Consider the following 23,637-nt stretch of genomic DNA (forward strand, 5'->3'; position numbering starts at 1 on the left):
TTGGGCCAGTGACCGGGCCGGGCTGGCTGGGCCTAGCCCAGCCCCTGTGGGGCTGAGCTCAGCCCAGCCACCAATATATATGCTGGGCTGGATTTAGCCCAGCCCAGCCCAAAAATAAAAAATAAAAAGATAAAAAATAAAAAAATATAATACAAATTGTGTATGTAAATAAATTTCATTTTTTATTTATTCATTGACGCCAGAGTCAGAATAAAAATTTCATTGTATTTTATTATTTAGTTATATAAAAATAAAAAATGTGCATGCAAAAAAAAAATAACATAAGATAAAAAAAAATAAATTTATTTGGTATATTCACTGACGCCAGAGTCAGGAATAAAAAATACTAATGCAAATTTATTTTATTTTATTTTGTTTTTTGTTTTTTTTGCTACATAATAAAAAATGTGTGTATGTAAATAAAAAAATAAATATGAATTTATTATTTTTATTCATTGACGCCAGAGTCAGAATACAACTATTGATTCAAATTTATTTCCTTGTGTTTTCTTTAAAAATAAAAAATATGCATGCAAAAATAAAATAAAATAAAATAAAATAAATTTATTGGTTTATTCACTGACGCCAGAGTCAGGAATAAAGATACTAAGTAAATTTATTTTATTTTACTTTGTTTTGTTTTTTTAGCTACATAAAAATAAAAATAATGCGTATGCGTAAAAAAAAAAATTGATTTTATTTGTTTATTCACTGACGCCAGAGTCAGGAATAAAAAAAAATGATGATTTAAATTTATTTATTTTCATACCTACGTAATATTTACCAACGCCAGAGTTGGAAATATCCGTAGCTGAATATTCACTGGCGCCAGAGTCAGGAATATTGCACGCAAACAATCATAGTATAAACCAACAAAAATGTTAGCAATTAATGACAAATGTAAGCAATGCAGCCTGCCTTAGGCAGGACGTTTAAGGGGTGATAATATCTTCCCTTTTACGTAACCAGTCTCGGACCATAGAATCTCTGTTGACCAGTTAGGGTTCCTAGTAACCATAATACTAGGTGGCGACTCCTTAAACAAAGAATATCCCCATAAAAGAACAGGATGCCAGAAATCCGTTCTTTTCAAAGATTTAATAGATTTTTAAGGCCGCCGCGATGTCGGGTGCGACAAACCCCACATAAACAGAAAAGAGAAAAAAAAAAGAAAAGAGAAAATAAAAAAATAAAAAATTGTTGAAAGAAAATAATAATAAAAAGATATATTAGTGAGAAGAGTATATCAGAACGCCTAGAAAATTACCGAAGACTGGTTGAGGAAGATCAAATTTATTAAGGACTTAATTGCAAGAGAAATTGATTTTTAAAAGTCAATTTAAAGTTTAATTAGAATAAATTAAAGTCTGAAGGTTGAATTGCAATTTTTAAAAGTTAATTTCATCAAATTAGGGGCTTAATTGGATAAATAATGAAGAAATCCAAAATTAAGGATCAAACTGGGAAAGACGCGTGAATATGCAAGCTGGAATTGACCAAATTCAGGGTCCAATTGAAGAAATTAGAAGTTTGTTGGTCAATTAAGGGTCAAAATGCACAAATTCAAAACCAAGGACCAAAATAAAAAAGGCGGCAAACTTAAGGGCTGATATTTGAGTTTGACGGGGGTTAAATTGCATGCAATTAAAAAGCTTTTGTGTTAATTAAGGGTGCATATGCCACAATTGAAAGAACAAGGACTAAATTAAAACTTTGCCAAATTAAAAATTAAAAACGCTAACATCCTCTTTATAACCCTATTTTCATGAAATTAGATGTTTACATCCTAATTTTTCCATGAAAGTCCCTAACATCTTGTCCTTAATCATTCATCTCTCAATTTTCAGATTTGAGGTTGATCAGGTTGACACCTTTAAATGAATGAATGTGGAGTTACAAACCTTCAAATTAAGTAAGGATGGATCCAAATGAAAGGTGTACACCCCCTCTATTAGATTCAGGTTGTCTTAGCCGAAGATAACGTTAAAAGTGCACTAACGAAGCATCGAAAGTGGACAAATCAGTCAACCCCGACAGTGCAACTATCTTAGAAAAAACGATTTGGTTTTCATGTGTTCACACACAAAGGCTCCTCAATAAGTCCATATCAAGGGTTCACAAAACTCATCTCAAGATCAAGAGGTTAGGAATGGATTCTAGACTTTCAAAACCCTATAAATCATGCTTAGGGGCTGGAACAGAAAAGAGGAAAAGAAAAAAAAAGAAAAATTTATGAAAAGATAAGAAAAAGGAGTATAATAATAGTAAAAATATAAGGCTACAGATCCAAGAAAAAAAAATCAAGTGTTCTTAAGCTTCGTAAGCTTGTGAGAGGCAAAACTTTTCAAAGAAAAGCTAAGAGAGAATAGTTATTCTAGGTATACATTGCAAACCCAAAAGTAGGTTCTTTGTGACCTGCTTTGTTGTTTTTTATATTTGTTTTTGTTTATGTCTATGTTTACAAGTATAAAAAAAATTTGAATGCTTAACAATCAATGTTACATTCATCTCTTTATTGCCTTGATTTCTGTTTAATGAAGTTATTTTAATGTTTGTTTTTATGTTTTCAATGTATTAAAGTTTCTGTTTAAGTTTTTCTTTCGATATATAAATATTTTTTTAGCTTTGGTTTAGTTTAAGTTATGCATGTTAATGCAAAGGTGTTTATGATAAGCTTATTGAGCCTGTTTATGAATAAAAATTGGTTGAAAAAACCAATTTTAAATCCATATTTCATGAACATGTAGACTGTTTTGGAAATTTTCTGGGCCTTCTAGGCATGTTCATTGTGTTCTTGGAAAGAACATTGCCCTAGCTCCTAGATTCAGACCATGTTTGGTCTATTTCTTTGCACAAAACTCTTTCTTATGCATGACTAACCAATAATCTAGTGTTTATTCGCACATATAACATGTTTATAATGATTTTTAATCATGGGGTTTCCGTTTTGAACCGAAACCCATTTTGGCTAAATCGTGATGATTTAATGAAAATTGAAGTGAATGAACCCTTAATTCTTGATCCTTGAATGATTTCAGGTTAACCTAGTATGCATGTGTGTGTGTGTGTATATATATATATATATATATATATATATACCAGACCCAACTTTCTTGCATATGGCTAAAAATCCTAGAGTCATTTAAGCATTTTTTTTTAAATCTAAAATACTTTGACATGTTTTTTTTAAAAAAATATTGCATGGATTTTACAATAATTTTGCAAATACCCAAAGGCTTTTGGCCTACATTTTAGAAATACCAAAAAAAATTTGTTTCTTTTAATATGCGGGATTATGAACTTATACGAAAAACATTTCTAGTATTAAATGAAAAGACAATTTATTTTTATTGGCATTAGAATGATTAAGTTTTAGGAACCCATGGATTAAGCTTTGTTTTGTTTGTCGGATTGTTGTTTTTTATTTTTCTTGTTTTGTACATTTTATTCTTTATTTTTTAATGTTTTTTATCCATGTCTTATTACCAACATGCATTCCTTTCATGCTTTAATATATATCGCACATGCATTTGTATATTGATTATGGATTAATGTCTCATGTATCACCTGCTTTAATTTTCAAAAGCACACACGAACTTCTAGGTTAGGTGGGGGATTAACAATTTGCCCTATGACTATTAGTCAGGGTTCAGATATGTAAAACACCCAACACATATCTAAGTGTCTGCTTGGTAATGGTGGGCATACATGCCTTAATCATTCCTTGCAACGCCTTCATATTATCTTTACAAAGACTATTACTAGGCACATCTGAGACCCTTTTGAGACCAGATAGAAAACCTACCCATGATCACTTGATAAGTAGAACTTGTCCTTAGTTGTATATGCTACCTGTAATTTGCATCAAGGCAAACCTGATGATGTTAATCCTATATTGCATGGTTCTGAACTGAAATCATGACTTTCGTAAAGTATCCATTTTTTCAAGAATTTGGGCAAGAATCTGAAATGACATGAGTAGCTGAGGGAAACTGTCCAAGAATCGATGCTAGAGGATTGACATGCATTACTAAGATAAACCACATGATAAATGACCTGGAGAAATTACTATCCTAGTACATCAATGAGACTCTTTTTGAAATGCGATATAAAAAAACTACCCAAAGGTACTCTTGAAAGGTTACTAAAATCAATTAAAAGCTATGCAAGTACGTGAGCATTAAATTGATAAAAATGATATCAAATAAAGATAAAGAAAAATGGATAAATTAAAGGTTATAGTCAATTGTTCGGCAAGTGCGCGCCGCTAATAAAATTCATACACTAGAATAATTTATCCTCTAGTTCAAAGGTCAACTATGAATGCCACATAAACTTATAAGATGATCTTGACATCCATGCAACAAGTCACAAAAATCATGCAAGTGTGTAAATTCTCGTGCTAGAAATCTCATTGGCTGGCTTGACTTTTTGCTGAATATATCTTATCAACCTAGCTATAGACTGCCTTAGATTTTCAGATATAATTTGATGTTATTGTAGTTTTTATTGTTTAAAATATTTTTAATTTGAAAATATATTAAAATAATGTTTTTATATTTTTTTAAATTTATTTTTTACATTAACACATAAAATAAGTTTAAAATATAAAAAAGATTAATTTAAAATAAAATAAAAAATTAATTTAAAAAAAAAAACATATAGTGCCGCAAAGTGTATCTTATACTGAGATTATTCACTACGTCCAATCCTTCCAACGATAATTCTGGAAATCTGATTGAATTAATTAATGGTATATTAATTGTTTGCAAGGAAATTTATTTATTAACTCATCTCAACTTGGTTTATCCAAAAAATAATTACTTGTTCCAACGACGTCCAATCCTTTCAACCACGTCCAATCCTTTCAACTTGGTTTATTCAACGTTTAACCTTTGAAAATTAACAGTTGATTATGGACTCTCTCGATAATTATCCAAAAAAAAAGTACAATTTTGACCAATAAAAAACTTCCCTCAAAGAAAGAAGGTTATGTTAATGGAGTGCAATATATGACAACGTCATCATGATCCTACCAAACACAAAATTTGATCAACATGGATACTGAAGCATAGGATCATCTATTAGTTGCAGGCATGCATAACGAGCAGAAAGATTACTAGAACGTACAAGCTATCAATCCGATTATTATTTCAATCGTTTGAATAAACAAAAAATAGTTCATTGAAAATTCAATGGCTGGATTGTCATTGCCCATGTAACAGAACAAGAAAATATGAACAAAGCTAACACCCCAGGAATTGCTACCATAAATTGTCAACTTCTTGCCTTGTAGAACAAGTTGGCTACGATCCTCGTTTGGAAATTTTGACGTTCCCATTTGTCGATGTTCCTCAGCTGTGTAATCCAGATCATGGTTGAATTGTCATCATCTTCTAGATTAATACGGAACAAAATCCTCATAAACAAGCACCCTTCAGAACTATATAAATAAGGGAGTCTCTTGCATCTTTCTATATGCACAAAACATTAAGAATCATGAACTCTCTAAGCTCTTCAATGTTCCCATTCCTGTTTCTCTTTCTGTTTTCATTCTCATGGGTAGCTTCAGCTGATCGTCATGAGGATTTTCTTCAATGCCTTCATTATCAAAACTCTAACGCCATTTCTAAGGTCATTTACACCCCAATCAACTCCTCATATTCATCTGTCTTGCAGTTTTCTATACGAAACGGCAGGTTCAACACAAGTGCCACCCCGAAACCACTAGTTATTGTTACACCTCTAAATGTAGCCCACATTCAAGCGGCCATTACTTGTTCCCAGAAACATGGCCTGCAAATTAGAGTCCGCAGTGGTGGCCATGACTATGAGGGTCTCTCTTATGTTGCTGTTATACCCTTCGTGGTTGTTGATCTAATCAATATGCGAACAGTTACTGTTGATGTAGCAAATAAAACTGCATGGGTTCAAGGTGGGGCTACTTTAGGCGAAGTTTACTATAGAATTGCCGAGAAAAGTAGAACTCTTGCCTTCCCAGCGGGTGTTTGCCCTACAGTGGGAGTTGGTGGTCACATTAGCGGAGGAGGAACTGGCATGATCATGCGTAAATATGGCCTCGCTGTCGATCATATTATTGATGCACAATTAATCGATGTCAAGGGTAGAATCCTTGATAGAGCATCAATGGGAGAAGATCTCTTTTGGGCTATTCGAGGCGGTGGAGGAAATACCTTTGGAGTAGTTGTTGCTTGGAAACTAGAATTGGTTCCAATTCCAGCTTCTGTAACTGTCTTCAATGTCACAAGAACATTAATGAAAGAAGATGCAACAAAACTCATTCATCAATGGCAATACGCAATAGAAAAGTTCGACGAAGATTTATTCTCAAGAATTTTCATATGGAGATCAGCTAACTCTACTCAAGAAGGAAAGCCAATGATACAAGCTGCATTCACTTCTTTGTTTCTTGGCGGGGTAGATAGGCTTCTTTCTTATATGCAAGAGAGCTTTCCCGAGCTTGGTTTGGTGAGAGAGGATTGCATTGAAATGAGTTGGATCGAGTCTACAGTCTACTTTGCTCAATTTCCTCGTAATACATCCTTGGAAGTGTTGCTTAATAGGAGTCCTCGATCCACAATCTTTTTCAAAGGAAAAACTGACTTTGTTAAGGAACCTATACCTAAAACTGCATTGGAAGGAATATGGGAAAGGCTTGACCAAGTCGATGCCGAATCGGCTGAATTGCAATTCACTGCCTATGGAGGAAAGATGAACGAAATTGCAGAATCCAGCACTCCATTTCCTCATAGAGCCGGAACTCTATACCAAATTCATTATGCAATCTCTTGGGATGAAGAAGGCATTGAGGCATATGCAAAATATATAAGTTGGATCAGAAGGCTTTACAGCTACATGGCGCCTTATGTTTCAAAAAATCCCAGACAAGCATATGTCAACTATAGAGATCTTGACCTAGGAGTGAACAACCTAGGCAACACAAGTTACAGACAAGCTAGCATTTGGGGTACCAAATATTTCAAGAACAACTTCGACAGGTTGGTGCGAGTCAAGACGGCAGTTGATCCAGCTAATTTCTTTAGAAATGAACAAAGCATTCCTCCTTTATCATCTTGGTGATAGAAGATTACTGAGTATAGTTATATAGAAAATATGAGTGGTAATAAATTAAATATTTGGTTATTTTATGCATAAAATTTAATGTTGTATTGGGTTGTACGTGCCATGTGACGTTAAGATTACAGCATACCCTAATAAAGATAAATCACTTAATATATATATATATATATATATAGATTAAGATTACTTTGTACTTGTGTTGCCTCTTCATTGAAGATTTCAAATCCTTCGTCCATTCCTCGGAAGCTTGGTTGTTGGCTTAGTTTAGATTTCGCTTTTAGCATCGACTAGATTGGTGGCCTGCGTGATATTACAAGCTGAATTAATATTATTTTAACCGGGGAAAAAATAGTTAAAGGGACTTTTATGTTTTTAAAAAAGTAAGAAAAAATCAATAATCAAATTAAATTGTGATTAATTTAATAAAATGATAAAAATATGAGACAACAAAATAAAAATAAAAAACTACATTGGTTTAGGGTTGATTTTTAGCATTTTTGAGGGTCATGGATTGGCTAAACAAGGTTTCTAGAGTGTTTTCTAAGTATTTTGGGTAAAAAATAAGTTGAAATGGATTTATTTCTAAAAAACTTCAGTACCCTGTTTTTCCAACCACCACAATGACCAGATTCTAGAGCTTCCCAAACAACGCTTTTTTTATATATATAAATGGTTGAGGTGGATGACATGTCATTCGCCCTATTAATGTTTTTAAAAACTAAAAGCCCACACACAAGCCATTGCTTGATAGGTTAGGCGTTAGGTCTAACTTACCAAACTTAGTAGCATTTGACTTCATTTTTTAAAATATATTTTTTAATTAATGCCAAGTTTTTCAATTTACATCTATTAATTTTTTGTGTAAAAAAAGACGTTGAAAAATTATGCATGTTCAATTTTTTTATTATGTTTTAATATTTCAGATTTGATCATTATTTTTATCTCGGTTATGTTTTGTTATTTACATTGATAATTCGCGTCACGATTTAAAAAGTTAACGTGGCTTAAAATTTTTTTTTTTCAATATTTTCGTTCGACATTGTTTTTTATTTTTATTTTTTTTCCTTATATTTTTATCATATTATCATATTAATTCAAATTTAATTCACTACCAGAAAACCGGAGAAAACCAATGGAATTACCGACGGAATTTTTCCGTCGGTAATATATACCGACGGAAATAATTCCGTCTCAAAATCTGTCGGTATATACCGACGGAATAAACCCGTCGGCGAAACCGTCGGTATATACCGACGAAAATATTCTGTCGGTATATACCGAAGGTTTCGCCGACGGGGTATACAGTTTGTCTGGAAATATGCAACGGCGTGGTGACGTCAAATTTGTTGAAAATCAATTTTGTAGTTGTTATAGTTTGTTTTAGATTTTGTCAAATTATATTTGTTTGTAAATTGTTGAAATTTTGTTTGAATTACACCGAATTAAATGTGTCGTTGTGATGAAATAAATAATTAATAGCTTGTTTAACGAGTCTTGTTTAATTGTTATCAATTATATTTCGAAGTTGTGATTTCTGTAAATTTATATATGTATAAATTTGTATGTATGAACGTTGATAGTTGATAATTGATAATGAATATTTAACATAAGTGTTGTTTTAGTTTGTTGGATAATGTCGGGGAAAACCAATATTTTTGTTATGTTTTATAGAGGTTCAATATCGTTCATGGATGTATCGGGACTCACCCCAAGGATTGCGGAGGATGGATTATTGTAACGGTGTCCAGGGTTTTATTAATTTCGCAACATCTATTCCGAGGAATTTTACTGATGGCGGTATTAGGTGTCCATACAGGAAGTGTAAAAATTTAAAGTTTCTGCATCAAGATGTTGTAACGATGCATCTTCTAACCAAAGGGTTCATGGAAGATTACCTGTGTTGGTATGCTCACGGAGAACAATTTGTTCCTGATGAGAGCATGGAAGAACAGGTGGTTGGGTCAACTTCTAGTGCTAGCAACATGCATGAAGTTGGAAATGAGAACAGTAATCCTTACAGGAATATGGTTATGGATGCAATGAGAATGAGTGAAGGTAATGTCAGGGAATGTCCAATCGTAGAAGAAGAACCTAATGCAGATGCAGCAAGGTTTTTTGATCTGTTGAGAGATTCTGACGAACCATTATGGGATGGCTGCACGAACCATAGTAAATTATCAGCCGTAGCACAGGTGTTCACCATCAAGTCAGATCACGGGTTGAGTGAGGCCGGTTATGACAAGATTATTGAATGGGCGAGAAGCATTTTACCTGAAGGGAACAAGCTGAAAGAGAACTTCTATGCTGCCAAGTCCATGATGAAACCCCTCGGTTTAGGATACCAGAAAATTGATATATGCCCTAACTTCTGCATGTTATACTACCTTGAAAATGCTGAGATGACCGAGTGCATGACATGCGGGCATTCCCGTTACAAACCCAGAACTGGTAGAGGGAAGACTCTCGTGGCATATAAAAAACTTAGATACTTCCCAATCACACCTAGACTGCAGAGGTTATTCATGTCACCAAGGACTGCTGAGCACATGACATGGCACCAATCACACCATGCGGTTGATGGAGTGATGGTTCATCCTTCTGACGGTGAAGCCTGGAAACACTTTAACAGTATGCATCCTCACTTTTCAGCTGAATCAAGGAACGTGCGTCTTGGGTTGTGTACAGACAGATTCAACCCATTCGGGTCATTTGCTGCTCCTTATTCTTGTTGGCCGGTCATACTGACGGTTTATAACTTGCCACCGGGGATGTGTATGAGGCCGGAGTTCATGTTTTTATCTATGGTCATACCAGGTCCGAGCAGTCCGGGGCGGAATATAGATGTTTGTCTTCGTCCGTTGATTGATGAGTTGACGCAGTTGTGGTCCTCTGGAGCTTTGACTTATGACATCTCGAGGAAATAAAATTTTGTTATGAGAGCGGCTTTGATGTGGATTATCAATGATTTCCCAGCTTATGGAATGGTTTCTGGTTGGAGCACGCATGGAAAGCTAGCATGTCCATACTGTATAGAGAACAACAAGGCATTCACGCTAACAAACGGGGATAAAGCTTCTTTTTTTGACTGTCATTGTCGTTTCTTGCCACATAACCACAGGTACAGAAAGAACATAAAGGATTTCTTTGTTGGCAGAGTTGAAAATGATGTTGCACCCCCACGTCTTTCCGGTGAAGAATTGTTTGATGTTGTGTCAGAGTACCGTGAAATCGTGTTTGGTCTCCAATCAGGTAAGCAGAAGTTTCCTGGTTTTGGTTTGACCCATAATTGGGTGAAGCGAAGTATATTTTGGGAGCTTCCTTATTGGAAGACCAATCTTCTCCGTCATAACCTTGACGTCATGCACATTGAAAAGAACGTGTTTGAGAACATTTTCAACACCGTCATGGATGTGAAGGGGAAGACAAAGGACAACATCAAGGCTAGATTGGATGTAGCGCTGTTCTGTAACCGTAAAAATATGGAGTTGGTTTGTGATGGGTCACGGGTCGCAAAACCAAGAGCAAGCTTCGTGCTAGAGAAAAACGCACAACTACTAGTCTACAAATGGCTTAAGAGTCTGCGTTTTCCCGATGGACATGACTCGAACATATCAATGCTGGTTAATACGGAGGAATGCAGATTATATGGAATGAAGAGTCATGACTGCCATGTGTTTATGCAAACACTCATCCCATTAGCTTTTCGTGGTTTGTTGCCAAAGGGGATATGGGATGCACTAACGGAGATTAGTCATATCTTCAGAGACATATGCTCCAGCAAGTTGAATGTTGATCACATTGAAAGGCTTGAAAAGAATATCGTCGAGACAATATGCAAACTTGAGATGATATTCCCTCTATCATTTTTTGACTCAATGGAGCATATACCCGTACATTTACTGTTTGAGGTAAAAGTTGGAGGACCGGTCCAGTACAGATGGATGTATCCATTCGAGAGGTTAGATATTACAGTTGCTATGACATTTATAATTAAATGTTTTTATTTTTATTTTAATGTTTTTAATTGATAATTTTTTATTAATACATATATATATATATATATATATATATATATATATATATGTATGCAGGTACTTGTTCAATCTTAAAAAAAAGATTAAGAACAAGGCGCATGTTGAGGCGTCAATATGTGAGGCGTATATTGTTGAGGAGATCTCAACATTTATCTCATACTATTTCGAACCTCATTTGAGAACGAGGATAAACCGTGTTCCACGGCATGATGATGGTGGTGAAGTGCATTCAAGTGGGAACTTGTCAATATTCTCCAATCCTGGACAACCCACACCTAAAAATGTCGTGAGGGGAAGATATTTGTCTGAAATAGAGTTCAGACAAGCACACAATTATGTCCTATTTAACTGTGATGAGCTGAGACCTTTTATTAAGTAAGTAGATGTTCGACTTAAACTTTGTCAAGAGTGTACTATTTATGTTTTGTGATACCATACACTCATATAATTTGGAACAACCTTGCAGGCAACATCGACGATACTTACTGTCCAATAACTCACAGCTGACCGAATCCCAGATCTTTCAATTACAAGATGAACAATTTGCCACATGGTTTAGAACACATGTAAGTCCTATCACAAACTCATTATCTCTTGCAATGTAATTAATTGTAGTCAATGTTACATAATATTCGTTTATTGATTATTGTTGTATTTAATTTACAAGCTAGGTTTATCAAATGGGAGGTAGTGCTGCTATTTCACTGTCTTTACTATGCCTGGGCCCTGAAAGAAAAGTCAAGTGCTATAATGGATATTTTGTCAATGCATATGTCTTTCATACTGAAGAATACGGGCATGGAAGAAAGACATACAACAGCGGTGTTTGTATTAAGGGATCGACTTCTAGTGAGTTTGAAGTTGACTACTACGGTAGATTGGAAGAGGTCATCGAACTGCAATATCATAGCGAGCAAAATAGAGTGTTTTATTCAAATGCTATTGGTATGACACAACTGACAGAGGAATCAGAGTAGATCCTCACTATAGTCTCGTTGAAATCAACTCAAAAGCTAGACACCGCAACGTAAATGACGTCTTTGTTTTCGCAAAGCAATGCCAACAAGTTTATTACACATACACCCCTTCCTTTAGAAAGGACCGATCAAGAGTTGATTGGTTATCCGTTTTAAAAACAAAACCCAAGGGTCGTGTCGAGGTTGTTCAAGATGAGAACGAAGACACAAGTGTGATAGATGAAGTCTTTCAAGCTAGTGAGTTGGTTGAACCATACCGAGTTGCTCCGTCGATTGACTTAGAAGAAAATTCGAATTTTCGTGTTTTCAACGATAGTCTTGTTGATGTTGACGCAGAGGAGTTGAATGTTGTTCTGAGCTCTACTAGTGGAAAAACGAATGTTGTTGAAGAAGATGATAACGAAATTGAAGAGTGCGATGAAGCTGATGATAACAATTCAATAGAGGACGAAGATGAAAATTCCGACTAACTAAACATGTTATAAAGCCTTATTTTATAATGTAATAATTTGAAACATGAAATATTTATTCTTCTTTAAGGGTCAGCCTTTGTTATTGTGTTGTGTGTGCTGTAAGATTACAATTCAAGATTTTTTGACAGGGTTACATAAAAAAAATAAGAAAATTTTACCGTTTCACCGACGGGTATACTGACGGAATATAACCCGTCGGTATTTCACAGAGAGTTGCAAAATATTTACGGGATTTTGCCATATTCACCGACGGATTTCCAACGGCTTTACTGACATCTAATACCGACGGAATCACCGATGGATTGTCGCACGCATGTCTGACACGTGTCCGTCTGCACGGATACCGACGACATTGCCGACATCCCTTACAGACGGACTCACCGACGGCTTACGCATGTCTGACACGTGTCCGTCTGCACTATTACCGACGGAAGTTCCGACGTAAAATACAGACGGCATCACCGACGGCGCACGCATGTCTGACACGTGTCCGTCTGCACGATTACCGACGAAATTTCTGACGGAGTTGCCGACGGATCGAAAAGTTTGGCTGGATTTTTGAACTTTTTGGTGCGCATTTCAATTAATTTCCGACGGAATTTAATTCCACCAACAACAATTAATTTCCGTCGGTAATTCCGTCGGAAAAATTGCTTTATATACCGCCCATTCTCCCCACTTTGTTCATTTTCTCCTCTTCTCCCTTTCTCTTCTCCTCTTCTCCCTTTCTCTTCTCCCTTTCTCTTCTTCTCTCGTTTATATTTAGCTTTTAGAAGGATTTTATTGTTTTGGTGGTAGTTTTAAAAGGTATGTATTTTTTTTCTTTATCTTTGTATTTTGTTTATTTTAATTATGATTATTTTTTTTGGTGTTCTTTGTTTTGTGTATTGTTTGTAGATAAAATCTTAAATTCAACACATTATTAAGGTAAACATTTTTTATTCCCAAATTTATTTTGAATTGATATAGTGTTTTTTAGTTTTGTGTATTGTTTGTTTTGTGTTTATGTTGTGTGTTGTGTAGTGTTTTTTAGTTTTTTAATTTTATTTATTAATTTTATGATATTATTGTTTGTATTGCTATAATTGTTATTGTTGTATTTATGTTAAAAATGTTAATTTATATATATAATTGTTATTGTTGAATTTATGTTAAAAATGTTAATTTATATATATAGAATTACATTTAATTAGTTTATCTTAATTTATGATATTATTGTTTGTATTGCTATAATTGTTATTGTTGAATTTATGTTAAAAATGTAACATTAATCCGTAAATTTGAATGTATAACTTTAATCTAATGTTTGTAACTCTAAGTACCAATTTAACAATGAATGTTCATAGTTGAAATTCTATATGATGTTATTGAATAAAATGTTGTGTTGATGATGATGAGTTGGGTTGAGATCCAGGATGATTGGATCGGGATGTGAAATAAAATTGGAAGTGTAATATGATTTTGTTGACAACTTGGGACCCCCCAGTACAGGGGAGACTCTGTCGAATTTTTTTTTTAAATAATCGAAGTTAATTATGTAATTATTCGTATACATTTGTGTAGATGCGTAGAATGAAATCTACAGCACGTCGTCAGAAGACGGTTGCAGCTAGTTCTTCTAGCAGCGAGGAGGATGTATCCTTAGGTGCTGATCACGGCGAGGAATCTACGCCAACTTGTGATGCTACCTCTTCTAGCGCGGTTTCACAGCGCAGAAGCGGTGTGCCTTCACAGCGGGGTCAATTCACCAGCAAGTACCGGGCACAATGGAAGGATGACCTCTCAATGTAAGTTTGTTTAGGTTTTAGTTTTTTTTTTATATATACTTATAACATAATTTATGAACAACTAATTAATATTACTACTTTTATTTAATTTCAGGTTCACAAACATTGAGGCTGCAAGGACTATAACATTGGCGTTTAAATCGTCGATGGAGATTCCATTGTTTCAATGGAGCCAGGTTTCCAAACATCCTGAGTGGAAACCTAATATCGATGCATGGTTTAAGCGATTTCAAGTCGGTGTTAATTTTTAATTTCCAGTTTATTTTTTATAAATGATTTTTATAATTTTATATCTTGTACTATTTTTATTTTATATGAATTATTTATATACACAGAACAAATTTGAGTGGGATAGGGCGGACAACAATGTTGTGAGGAGGGTATGGGAGAATCAGGCGGCAACTAGGTAACATCAAAAATAATATTTATTTTTGTTTTATAATTTTATGTTTTAAATTCTAATTTGTTACTATGGAAGTAGGTTGCGTGATTTTTGGTATGACACCCAAAAAAAATCAAAAAGACATGCGAGGGATAATGGTCTTGAAGGATGGAATCAGGTGGCGGTTTGGCAAGAATTCAAACCACCATTCATCTCGGGGGAAATATGGACGGCATATATTGAGCACGTGACCTCAGAGCGGTTCTCACGGCGCTCACAGTCCGGCGCCGACAACCGGAACCGGCAAATTCATGGTTCGATGACCACGCACACTGGCGGATCCGTCCCATTCAGCGCACATGCAAAGCGGATGGTAAGATTAATTTTAATGAATTATATCGTTAATTAATTTGTCGTTTCTTATAATATATTTAACTTTCAACCTATTTTTTCCTTACAGGCTGCGTCTCTTGGACGTGAACCGAGTCCAATGGAGCTGTTTGTAGAGACGCATGTGCGGAGTCAAGACCGCCAAAAGGGGGTGCAGCAGTTCGTGGACAACCGTGCTCAGCACTTCGTGGTATGTTCGTTCATTCATTTTATTTTGTAAGTTATTATTTTCTTGAATTGCATCTTGAATTGCATTTGATGATTTTTTTACCGATGGAATTTTCAGGAGACCTATAATAGCCGGTTGAGGGAGAGATATGGGGACAATCCGTCGACCCATCCAGATTTCGATCCAGATTTGTGGATGGAGGCGGGATCGTAGTGTCTCAACTGTTGGAAGCTCTCCATCAGTATCGAACACCCAGTCTGAGGAGTTCATTGCGTTGAAACAACAATATCAACAACTCTCGACGAATTATGATGAGCTCCGTCAAATAGTCATGGAGATGAGATCAAAGATGGGTGACGATATTTGTGCAGCTTCTTTTTGGCCGTATGGTCCCGGGAACAACCAGCCTCCTCCTCCTCCGCCTCCTCCTCCAGCTCCGCCACTATTTTAGTTTAATTTTGTTTTTTAAAATCATTAAATTTGTAATGAATATTATTTAACATTACTTTTATATTTTTAATGTTTAATCCATTTTTATTTGTTTATTAAGGTTTTTTATAATTAATAAATTATTTTTTATATATATTTTAAATACCTACCGACGGATAATATCCGTCGGTATTTAACAGAGAGTTGCCGAACAATTACCAGCCATGCCATTATTACCGACGGCATCACCGACGGATATTATCCGTCGATGATTAAATGCCGACGGCATTACCGACGGATAATATCCATCGGTATTTCACAGAGAGTTGCAACACAATTACCAGCCATGCCATAATTACCGACGGAAATTCCGTCGGTAATGTCCTCGATAATTACCGTTTAAATTTCAGACGGATTTATTCCGTCGGTAATGTTCCCGCGGGAAACTTTTTTTTGGCGCGAGCGTATCCGTCTGTAAGACCGTCGGTGTTCCGTCGGTGGGTGTTTTTTTTATTTGCCACAGACTTAGCGACGGAAATGGGAGTTACCGACGACTGGTATACCGACGGACGGGTTCCGTCGGTGAGGCCGTCGATATGTTTTTCACCGACGAATTTCATTGTTGTCACCGACGGAATTAGTCCGTCGGTAAAACTGGATAATGTTGTAGTGATTTGATTATTGAATTTCTCTTATATTTTTTGTTGCTACCCAATTTTTGACCCATGTTTTGATAAATTTTCAGAAAAAATCCAAAAATAGCGAAAAACATTGAAAATCCAAAAAATACTTTTTTTAATACATTTGCATCGTTTTTAGCATTTTTAGCATCGTCTCAAAAGAATTTAAATTTTCAAAGACATTTGGAACGCATTCAACTTTTAACGCGTTATTTTTAAAATCATTGATTTTCTTCATTGAGTCGACGTTGATATTGCTCGTTTTCAAAAAAATACAAAAAAATTAAGAAAAATCAAATTAAAAAAAAAAAAAGAAAAAAAGTTGAGGGACCAATTTGGAGATCCATGCAACATTTTACCTATAAATACTGGTCCACAACTCAAACAAAAGGGGGGGGGATAATTTTGGAAAACATCAGAAAAAAATACAAAAAAACCTAACCCTAAACCCATTTTTTTTCAAAGGGGGGCGCCGCCCCCTCCCCCTAGGTATTTCATTTTTCTTCTTGCTTGGCCACGGTACCGATCTTCCTTCTCTGAGGCCGGTCCTCTCCCCTCTTCCAGCTGCACACAAGACTCTCCTGCTCAGCTTTCCCCATCTCCTCGTCATCTGCATCTTGCAGCCAGACCAGGGCCGCCAGCCTTGGACCCCCCCTGTTTTTGATTTTTTTCTAGTCCCCTTCTTCCAGCCGTTCCTCCAGCGCCCACAGACCCATCAACACCAGCCCCCATACGGCGGTGCCCAAGGAAACTAGCCGCTCACAGCAGACGCCCGACCAAAACCTTCTCCTGGCCGACCCAGCTCCAGCAGCAACACCGAAGCTTCCTCCAGCAGCAGCCAACACACGGCAGCACCCACAGAGTCAACAGCCATTCCCATCTCCACCCGACAAACCCAGCAGACCCGAACCGGCCACCAGCTGCTGCACAGCCATCGCCGCCCAAACGCCAGACCTGCCACCCAAAGCAGAGGAGAAGACGAAACCCACAACAAATTGACCCGCCGTGTAGTCGAAGAAGGAGAAGGGAGAGAAGCCGATCTGGACCAAAAAGAAAAAATTAAAATCAACTGCTGTTGTGCGTTGTTTCTCCTTGTTGCAGGTGACGGTGACCTTCACCGCCGGCGTAGGGAGACAGGGAAGAAGAAGAGGTTCCCGATCCACCGGTTTCTGCCACCTTCATCGGCGGCGGCGCGTGAATCCACGCGCCGCCAGTGACAGTGGCGCCAGTTCCACGCGCCGCCACTGTTCTGGCAGCTCCAGAAGTCGGCCTGATACTGTTCCGGGTTGTTTGGTTCATTTTGTAATTTTCAAATTGTTTAATGTAATATTTGTGTAATTTTGAGTTTTTTTTTTATTATAATTTGTACTTTGTGTAAATGTGGAGGAAAAAGAAAAAAAGAAAAAGAAAAGAAAAGAGAAGAGAAAAACAAATAATAATAGAAAAAGAGTTGTGCGTGTTTTGTTTTTTTGTTATGTATGTTATTGAATAAAAAGAAAAAAATATTTTAATTTATATGCTCAAATATCTAAAGGACAGATAAAAATCATGTTGTATTTTCCATAAAAATGTAGAACATGTATCTACATATATTTTGGGAACTAATAACTGATTTATCGAAGCCTTAGAATTGGGCTAAAATTTTTATTTTAAAAAACACATCAAGTCCACGAAGCAGCTTACCTCAGGTAGGGTGCGTTAGGGGTGCTAATACCTTCCCTAACCACAACCAGTCCCTTACCCATGAATCTCTGACAAGATCAGTACATCCGGTTTCCTAGTAGCCCGCAATCAATTACTAGGTGGCGACTCCGACGAACCAAAGCAAAACGAACAACGATAAAATCGCCAACCGATGCCGCGCTGATTTTTTGACGTGCGACATTTTTTTTCCCTAGTAGCATCACGCACGCCACCTATCCTAAAAGCGAAATCTAAACCAAGCTCGGAACCAAGCTTCCGAGGAATGGACGAAGGATTTGAATCTTCAATGAAGAGGAGCATGTTCTAATCACTTGGCCGGCCACTTATGACCATAAAAAAACACTATTCATTCCCTTTATAATTCACCAATTTTCTTTAATTACACTCTTGAGACATAGTTCTTTTAATTACACATTAAAACCCTCATTCATTCTTTCTTTTAATCTAATCTAATATTTCTTAAAAATCTTATAAAAAATCAATATTAAAAAAATTAATATATATAAAATTTTAAAAATATCACAGATAAATAATACCAGCTTCTTTAACAATTAAACATACTTAATATCATTAAAAAATAATTGCAATCTAAAAGAGGTTAAATAAGTAAAAAAAAAACATAGAAAAGGGGTATTAATTAAATTATATACCAAGAAATTATTTTAAAAAATACAGCTTTAATTAAAAAAAAATTTAAAAAGAATTAAGTTAAACGTTGCTGGGTTTGGTAAGCTAAACTTAACACCTGGCTCATCAAGAAATGGCCTACTCAAGAGCCTTTATTTTTAAAAAACATTAATCTTGCAAACGACATGTCATCCACCTCAACCATATAGGCTGAAAAAACAAGATACTAGATTTTTTTAGAAATAAACCTGTTTCAACCAATTTTTTACCTAAAATATTTAGAAAACACCCTAGAAACCTTATTAAACCAATTTGTAGCCCTAAAAAATGCTAAAAATCAACCCTAAACCAAAAATCAACCTGAAAAACAAAATCTCTCCTAGTTCAGATCTATTTTTATACACTTTTAAGGTAAAAGAAAACAACATAGTCTAAACTAACATCAACTTTCTCTTTTTACACCGAAATCTAGCGACTCCCTCTTTTTCCTTCCATATACAAAAAAAAAAAAAAACTGAAAATTGAGAAAAATAGAGTTAAGTATCAAAATTAAATTTTTGAAAATTATAGGAACTGATTACCTAATAGCTCAAAAAAATAGAAGACTAAAATGAACTTTTAAAACAAATTTTTAATCCATCATCTATTCCACCTGTCTTTTTCACTTCAGTCTTTTATTTTTCAATTCAACCCTCTCTTCTAAAAAAAGATGCAATTAGATACTAATTTAGATTTAAAAAGGTTAAATTACGCAAAATAATAGTTTGAAGACCAAAAGGATTCAACTGAAAACTAATGTTTAAATAGGAACTGATATAGGATTTTTCCTACAATAAATTAATCTATACCAAGATCAAGATAAGATTTTGATGACATCAATGCATAATAATTTTCAACAGGGTGAATCACATTTACTAATAAATATAATTTTGTCAAATTGATTAACAAGGAGGATATCCTCGAATTGAACATAAACTAACTGTTAAATCATATTGTAAGGAAAACATGAAGAAGAAGAAGCTATGTACGTCGACTGCATCAACTTGCTATTTCTAAATTAATTTGAATTTTCGTTTTCGTATACATTTCAACTTGGAAAGCAATTACTTGGATCCTTCATTTATAAAAATAATTATCTATTTGGCGATCAAAATCATCTTGACTGAATAGAAAATTCTATCCATGCGAACTGATGACACTTCGAAGAATGGTGGCAATAATTGCACTGTGATCACAGGGATATAAATAAAGACTAGGTAAAGGGTCAATAAATCCTTTTACTCTAAAATAAACAATGAAAAAATAAATTATTTAAAGGCTAAAATTATGATAGCAATATGCACTGCCAAATTAATCAAAGAAAGCAACCTTAATACATCAAGAAATATTTAAACCATAATTCCTATTTTGTCATACAAGTTGGTTGAAATGTCACATGATTTTCATTTTTCATCAACGGGAATATGATTTTGATCAGTTCTATAAAGCCCCTTAAACCTCTAGCTTGTACAGAAAAATCACAATAGTCATGGGATCTCTAAGCATTTCAAAGTTGCAATTCTTGCTTCTTCCTTTCTTGACATTTTTATGGGTAGCTTCAGCTGATCATCATGAGGATTTTCTTAAATGCCTTCATTCTCAAAACTCAAACTCCATTTCTAAGGTCATTTACACCCCAATCAACTCCTCATATTCATCTGTCTTGCAGTTTTCTATACGAAACGGCAGGTTCAACACAAGTGCCACCCCGAAACCACTAGTTATTGTTACACCTCTAAATGTAGCCCACATTCAAGCTGCCATTGCTTGTTCCCAGAAACATGGCCTGCAAATTAGAGTTCGAAGTGGTGGCCATGACTATGAGGGCCTCTCTTATGTTTCGGTTCTACCCTTTGTGGTTATTGATCTGATCAATATGCGAACAGTTGCAGTTGATGTAGGAAACAAAATTGCATGGGTTCAAACTGGTGCTACACTAGGAGAAGTTTACTACAGAATCGCTGAGAAAAGTAGAACTCTTGCCTTCCCAGCAGGTGTTTGCCCAACTGTGGGATCCGGTGGGCACATTAGTGGAGGAGGACATGGGATGATGATGCGTAAATATGGCCTCGCTGCAGACCACATTATTGATGTCAAATTAATCGATGTTAAAGGTAGAATCCTTGACCGAGCATCGATGGGAGAGGATCTGTTTTGGGCCATTCGAGGAGGTGGAGGCAACACCTTCGGAGTTGTTGTTGCGTGGAAACTGGAATTGGTCACAGTTCCACCAACTGTGACAGTGTTCAATGTCACTAGAACTTTGGAACAAAATGCAACAAAACTCGTTCATCAGTGGCAGTCGGCAATAGGAAAGTTTGACGAAGATCTATTTTCCAGAATTTTCCTTTCGAGAGCTAACACTTCTCAGGAAGGAAAGACAACAATACTCGCCGTATATACTTCCTTGTTTCTTGATGGAGTCGATAGACTCCTATCAATGATGCAACAGAGCTTTCCCCAGCTCGGTTTGGTTAAAGAAGACTGCATCGAGATGAGTTGGATCGAGTCTACTGTCTACTTTGCTAGATTTCCACGCAATACATCCTTGGATGTTTTGCTTGATAGGAGGCCAGGATCCACAAGATCTTTTAAAGGAAAAACAGACTATGTGACAGAGCCTATACCTGAAATCGCTTTGGAAGGAATATGGGAAAGGCTTAACCAACTGGATGCCCAAGTAGCTCAATTGCAATTCACAGCCTATGGGGGCAAAATGGACGAAATTTCCGAGACCAGCATTCCATTTCCACATAGAGCTGGAAATCTATTCCAAATTCATTATGCAGTCTTTTGGGGCGATCAAGACAGTGAGAGATCTCAAAAGTATACAAGCTGGATCAGAAAACTTTACAGCTATATGACTCCTTATGTTACGAAAAATCCACGACAAGCATATATCAATTACAGAGATCTTGACCTGGGAATGAACACCCTAGGCAACACAAGTTACAAACAAGCAAGAATTTGGGGTACCAAATATTTCAAGAACAACTTTGACCGGTTGGTGCATGTGAAGACAAAAGTTGATCCAGCTAATTTCTTTAGAAATGAACAAAGCATCCCTCCTCTCTCATCTTGGTGATAGTATATCAGAAAAATTATACATATTATTGTTGAATAAATTAAAAATGAAAGAGAATAAATGATATGGCGGTCTTCTTCATGTCAGACTAGACATTGATAGAATTTCACGTTGTATTGATTTGCCTAGTTAGTAATTAATAAATAAAGGTTGTCATAATTCATTTTTTGGTTACTCTCCAAATTTAATTTTTCTTCGAGAAATCAAAAAATATATATTCGGACTAAAAAAACAAAGAAATCGAAAAAAATAATAGCAGTGAGAAGAGGGTGCCAAAGTGTCCAGAAAATGACTAAAAATTGGTTGAGAAGGTTTAAAAATACAAAAATTAAAATTTGACAGTATTTTGTTGACTAATGAGAGCCCTGTTGACAAAGAAAATTCAATTTGAGGAAGAAAAGTCCAAAATCAAATGTTTATAGACTCAATTAAATTTTATTGAAGGTTTAATTGAATTTATAAAGGATTTTGAAGTCAATTTGGCCTTTAATTGGAAGAAATTAAAGTTTCGGGGTCAAATTATAATTTTTTAGAGTTAATTTGGTCAAATTAGGAGCTTAATTGCATAAATATTGAAGTTTGATGGCCAATTAGGGACTTAATTGAAGAAATCCGAAACCAAGGACCAAAATGAAAAAAGCACGCAAATTGAAGGCCTGAGTTTGAATGTGATGCGTTTTGGTGCCGGTTTCCATTTAAATAAAACGACGCGTTTTAGAAAAAACAGCGTCGTTTCATCCACTGTTCATAAAAAAAAAAGCCTGAAACGGTGCCGTTTTAAACGGCACTGTGGGTCTTCTTCTTCCCCTGGACGCGCGAGTCAGGGGAAGAAGAAGATTTTTTTCTCCCCTGGTTTTTTCTCCCTCTTTCTCCGAAAGCATCAAAAAGACGTCGATCATAACCCCACTTGCATAAACTCTGACCTATGGCCTACCACGGGGCGGTGAAAAACAGAGGGGACGCACCCCTTGGACTGTCCTGGGGAGGCTGAACAGTGGCCGCCCCTACCATCTCTTCCCCTATTTTTGCCTATAAATATAGGGGAAGAGAGCAAAAAAAATAATAGAAGAGGAGATGCTCTGATGAGCGAAGGAAAAGAAAAAAAGGAGAAAAAGTCTGAGGACCCAAAGAAAAAAACAAGAAAGGGGGAGAGGGCAGAAAAAAAAATATATAGAAAAAGAGAAGAAAAACATAGGAGAGAAGAGAGAAAGACCGCCGCCTGGAGCCGCCGCCATTTCGCCGCCAGTATCACCGCCACCAGCTAGCACCACCGTGAGCCTCCACAACAGCCCCCACAGGTCAGCTCCCTGCCTCTCTTTTCTTCCTTCTTCTCCTTCGCTGCCAGCCTCCACTGTTCACGTAGCATGTGAACAGTGGAGAGCCATTGTTCATGGCTAGGCCAATTCTGGCCCAGCCTGAATAGTTGGGCCCAGCCCAAATAATTGGGTCCTGCCCCAAAAAAAAATTAAAAAAAAATCTTTTTTTGAAATTGTAATTTTTCCGTGTATTTTTCTACTAAATTTTTCTTAATATTGGTTTGTATTTTTATACCATAAAAATATAAATCCAGTGTTAAAATACCCGGTTTTCGTCAAAACATAAAAAAAATATTATGTTTCATTCATACATCCAAGTCTCTCAAAGCTAAAAATCATATTGTATTTTCATACAACAAAGAAAACTTCAAAAAATATGTTTTAGCATGCATTTTGGCTTTAATAACCAGTTTATTAAAGTTAGGAGAATTTGGCCAATATTTC

At 35.8% G+C, this 23,637-nt stretch overlaps 1 protein-coding gene across 1 annotated transcript; it reads left to right on the forward strand.

Moving 5' to 3' along the window:
• Nucleotides 1–5,498: 5,498 nt before the first annotated feature.
• On the forward strand, nucleotides 5,499–21,977 carry LOC18096028 (tetrahydroberberine oxidase). Its single transcript, XM_052454087.1, has 2 exons — nucleotides 5,499–5,634; nucleotides 20,417–21,977. The coding sequence occupies exons 1-2, from the start codon at nucleotides 5,500–5,502 to the stop codon at nucleotides 21,875–21,877; spliced, it is 1,596 nt and encodes a 531-aa protein (XP_052310047.1). The 5' UTR covers nucleotide 5,499; the 3' UTR covers nucleotides 21,878–21,977.
• The last annotated feature ends 1,660 nt before the right edge of the window (nucleotides 21,978–23,637 follow it).

The sequence above is a fragment of the Populus trichocarpa genome, chromosome 1 (genome assembly GCF_000002775.5).
Source record: "Populus trichocarpa isolate Nisqually-1 chromosome 1, P.trichocarpa_v4.1, whole genome shotgun sequence".
NCBI classification, from domain to species: domain Eukaryota; kingdom Viridiplantae; phylum Streptophyta; class Magnoliopsida; order Malpighiales; family Salicaceae; genus Populus; species Populus trichocarpa.

Bases quoted from the DNA above. Each gene is read 5' to 3' on its own strand.
- LOC18096028 (XM_052454087.1), top strand. From the start codon at position 5,500: ATGAACTCTCTAAGCTCTTCAATGTTCCCATTCCTGTTTCTCTTTCTG. The intron at 5,635-20,416 runs GTCATTTACACC...TCCATTTCTAAG, and splicing joins ACTCTAACGCCATTTCTAAG to GTCATTTACACCCCAATCAA.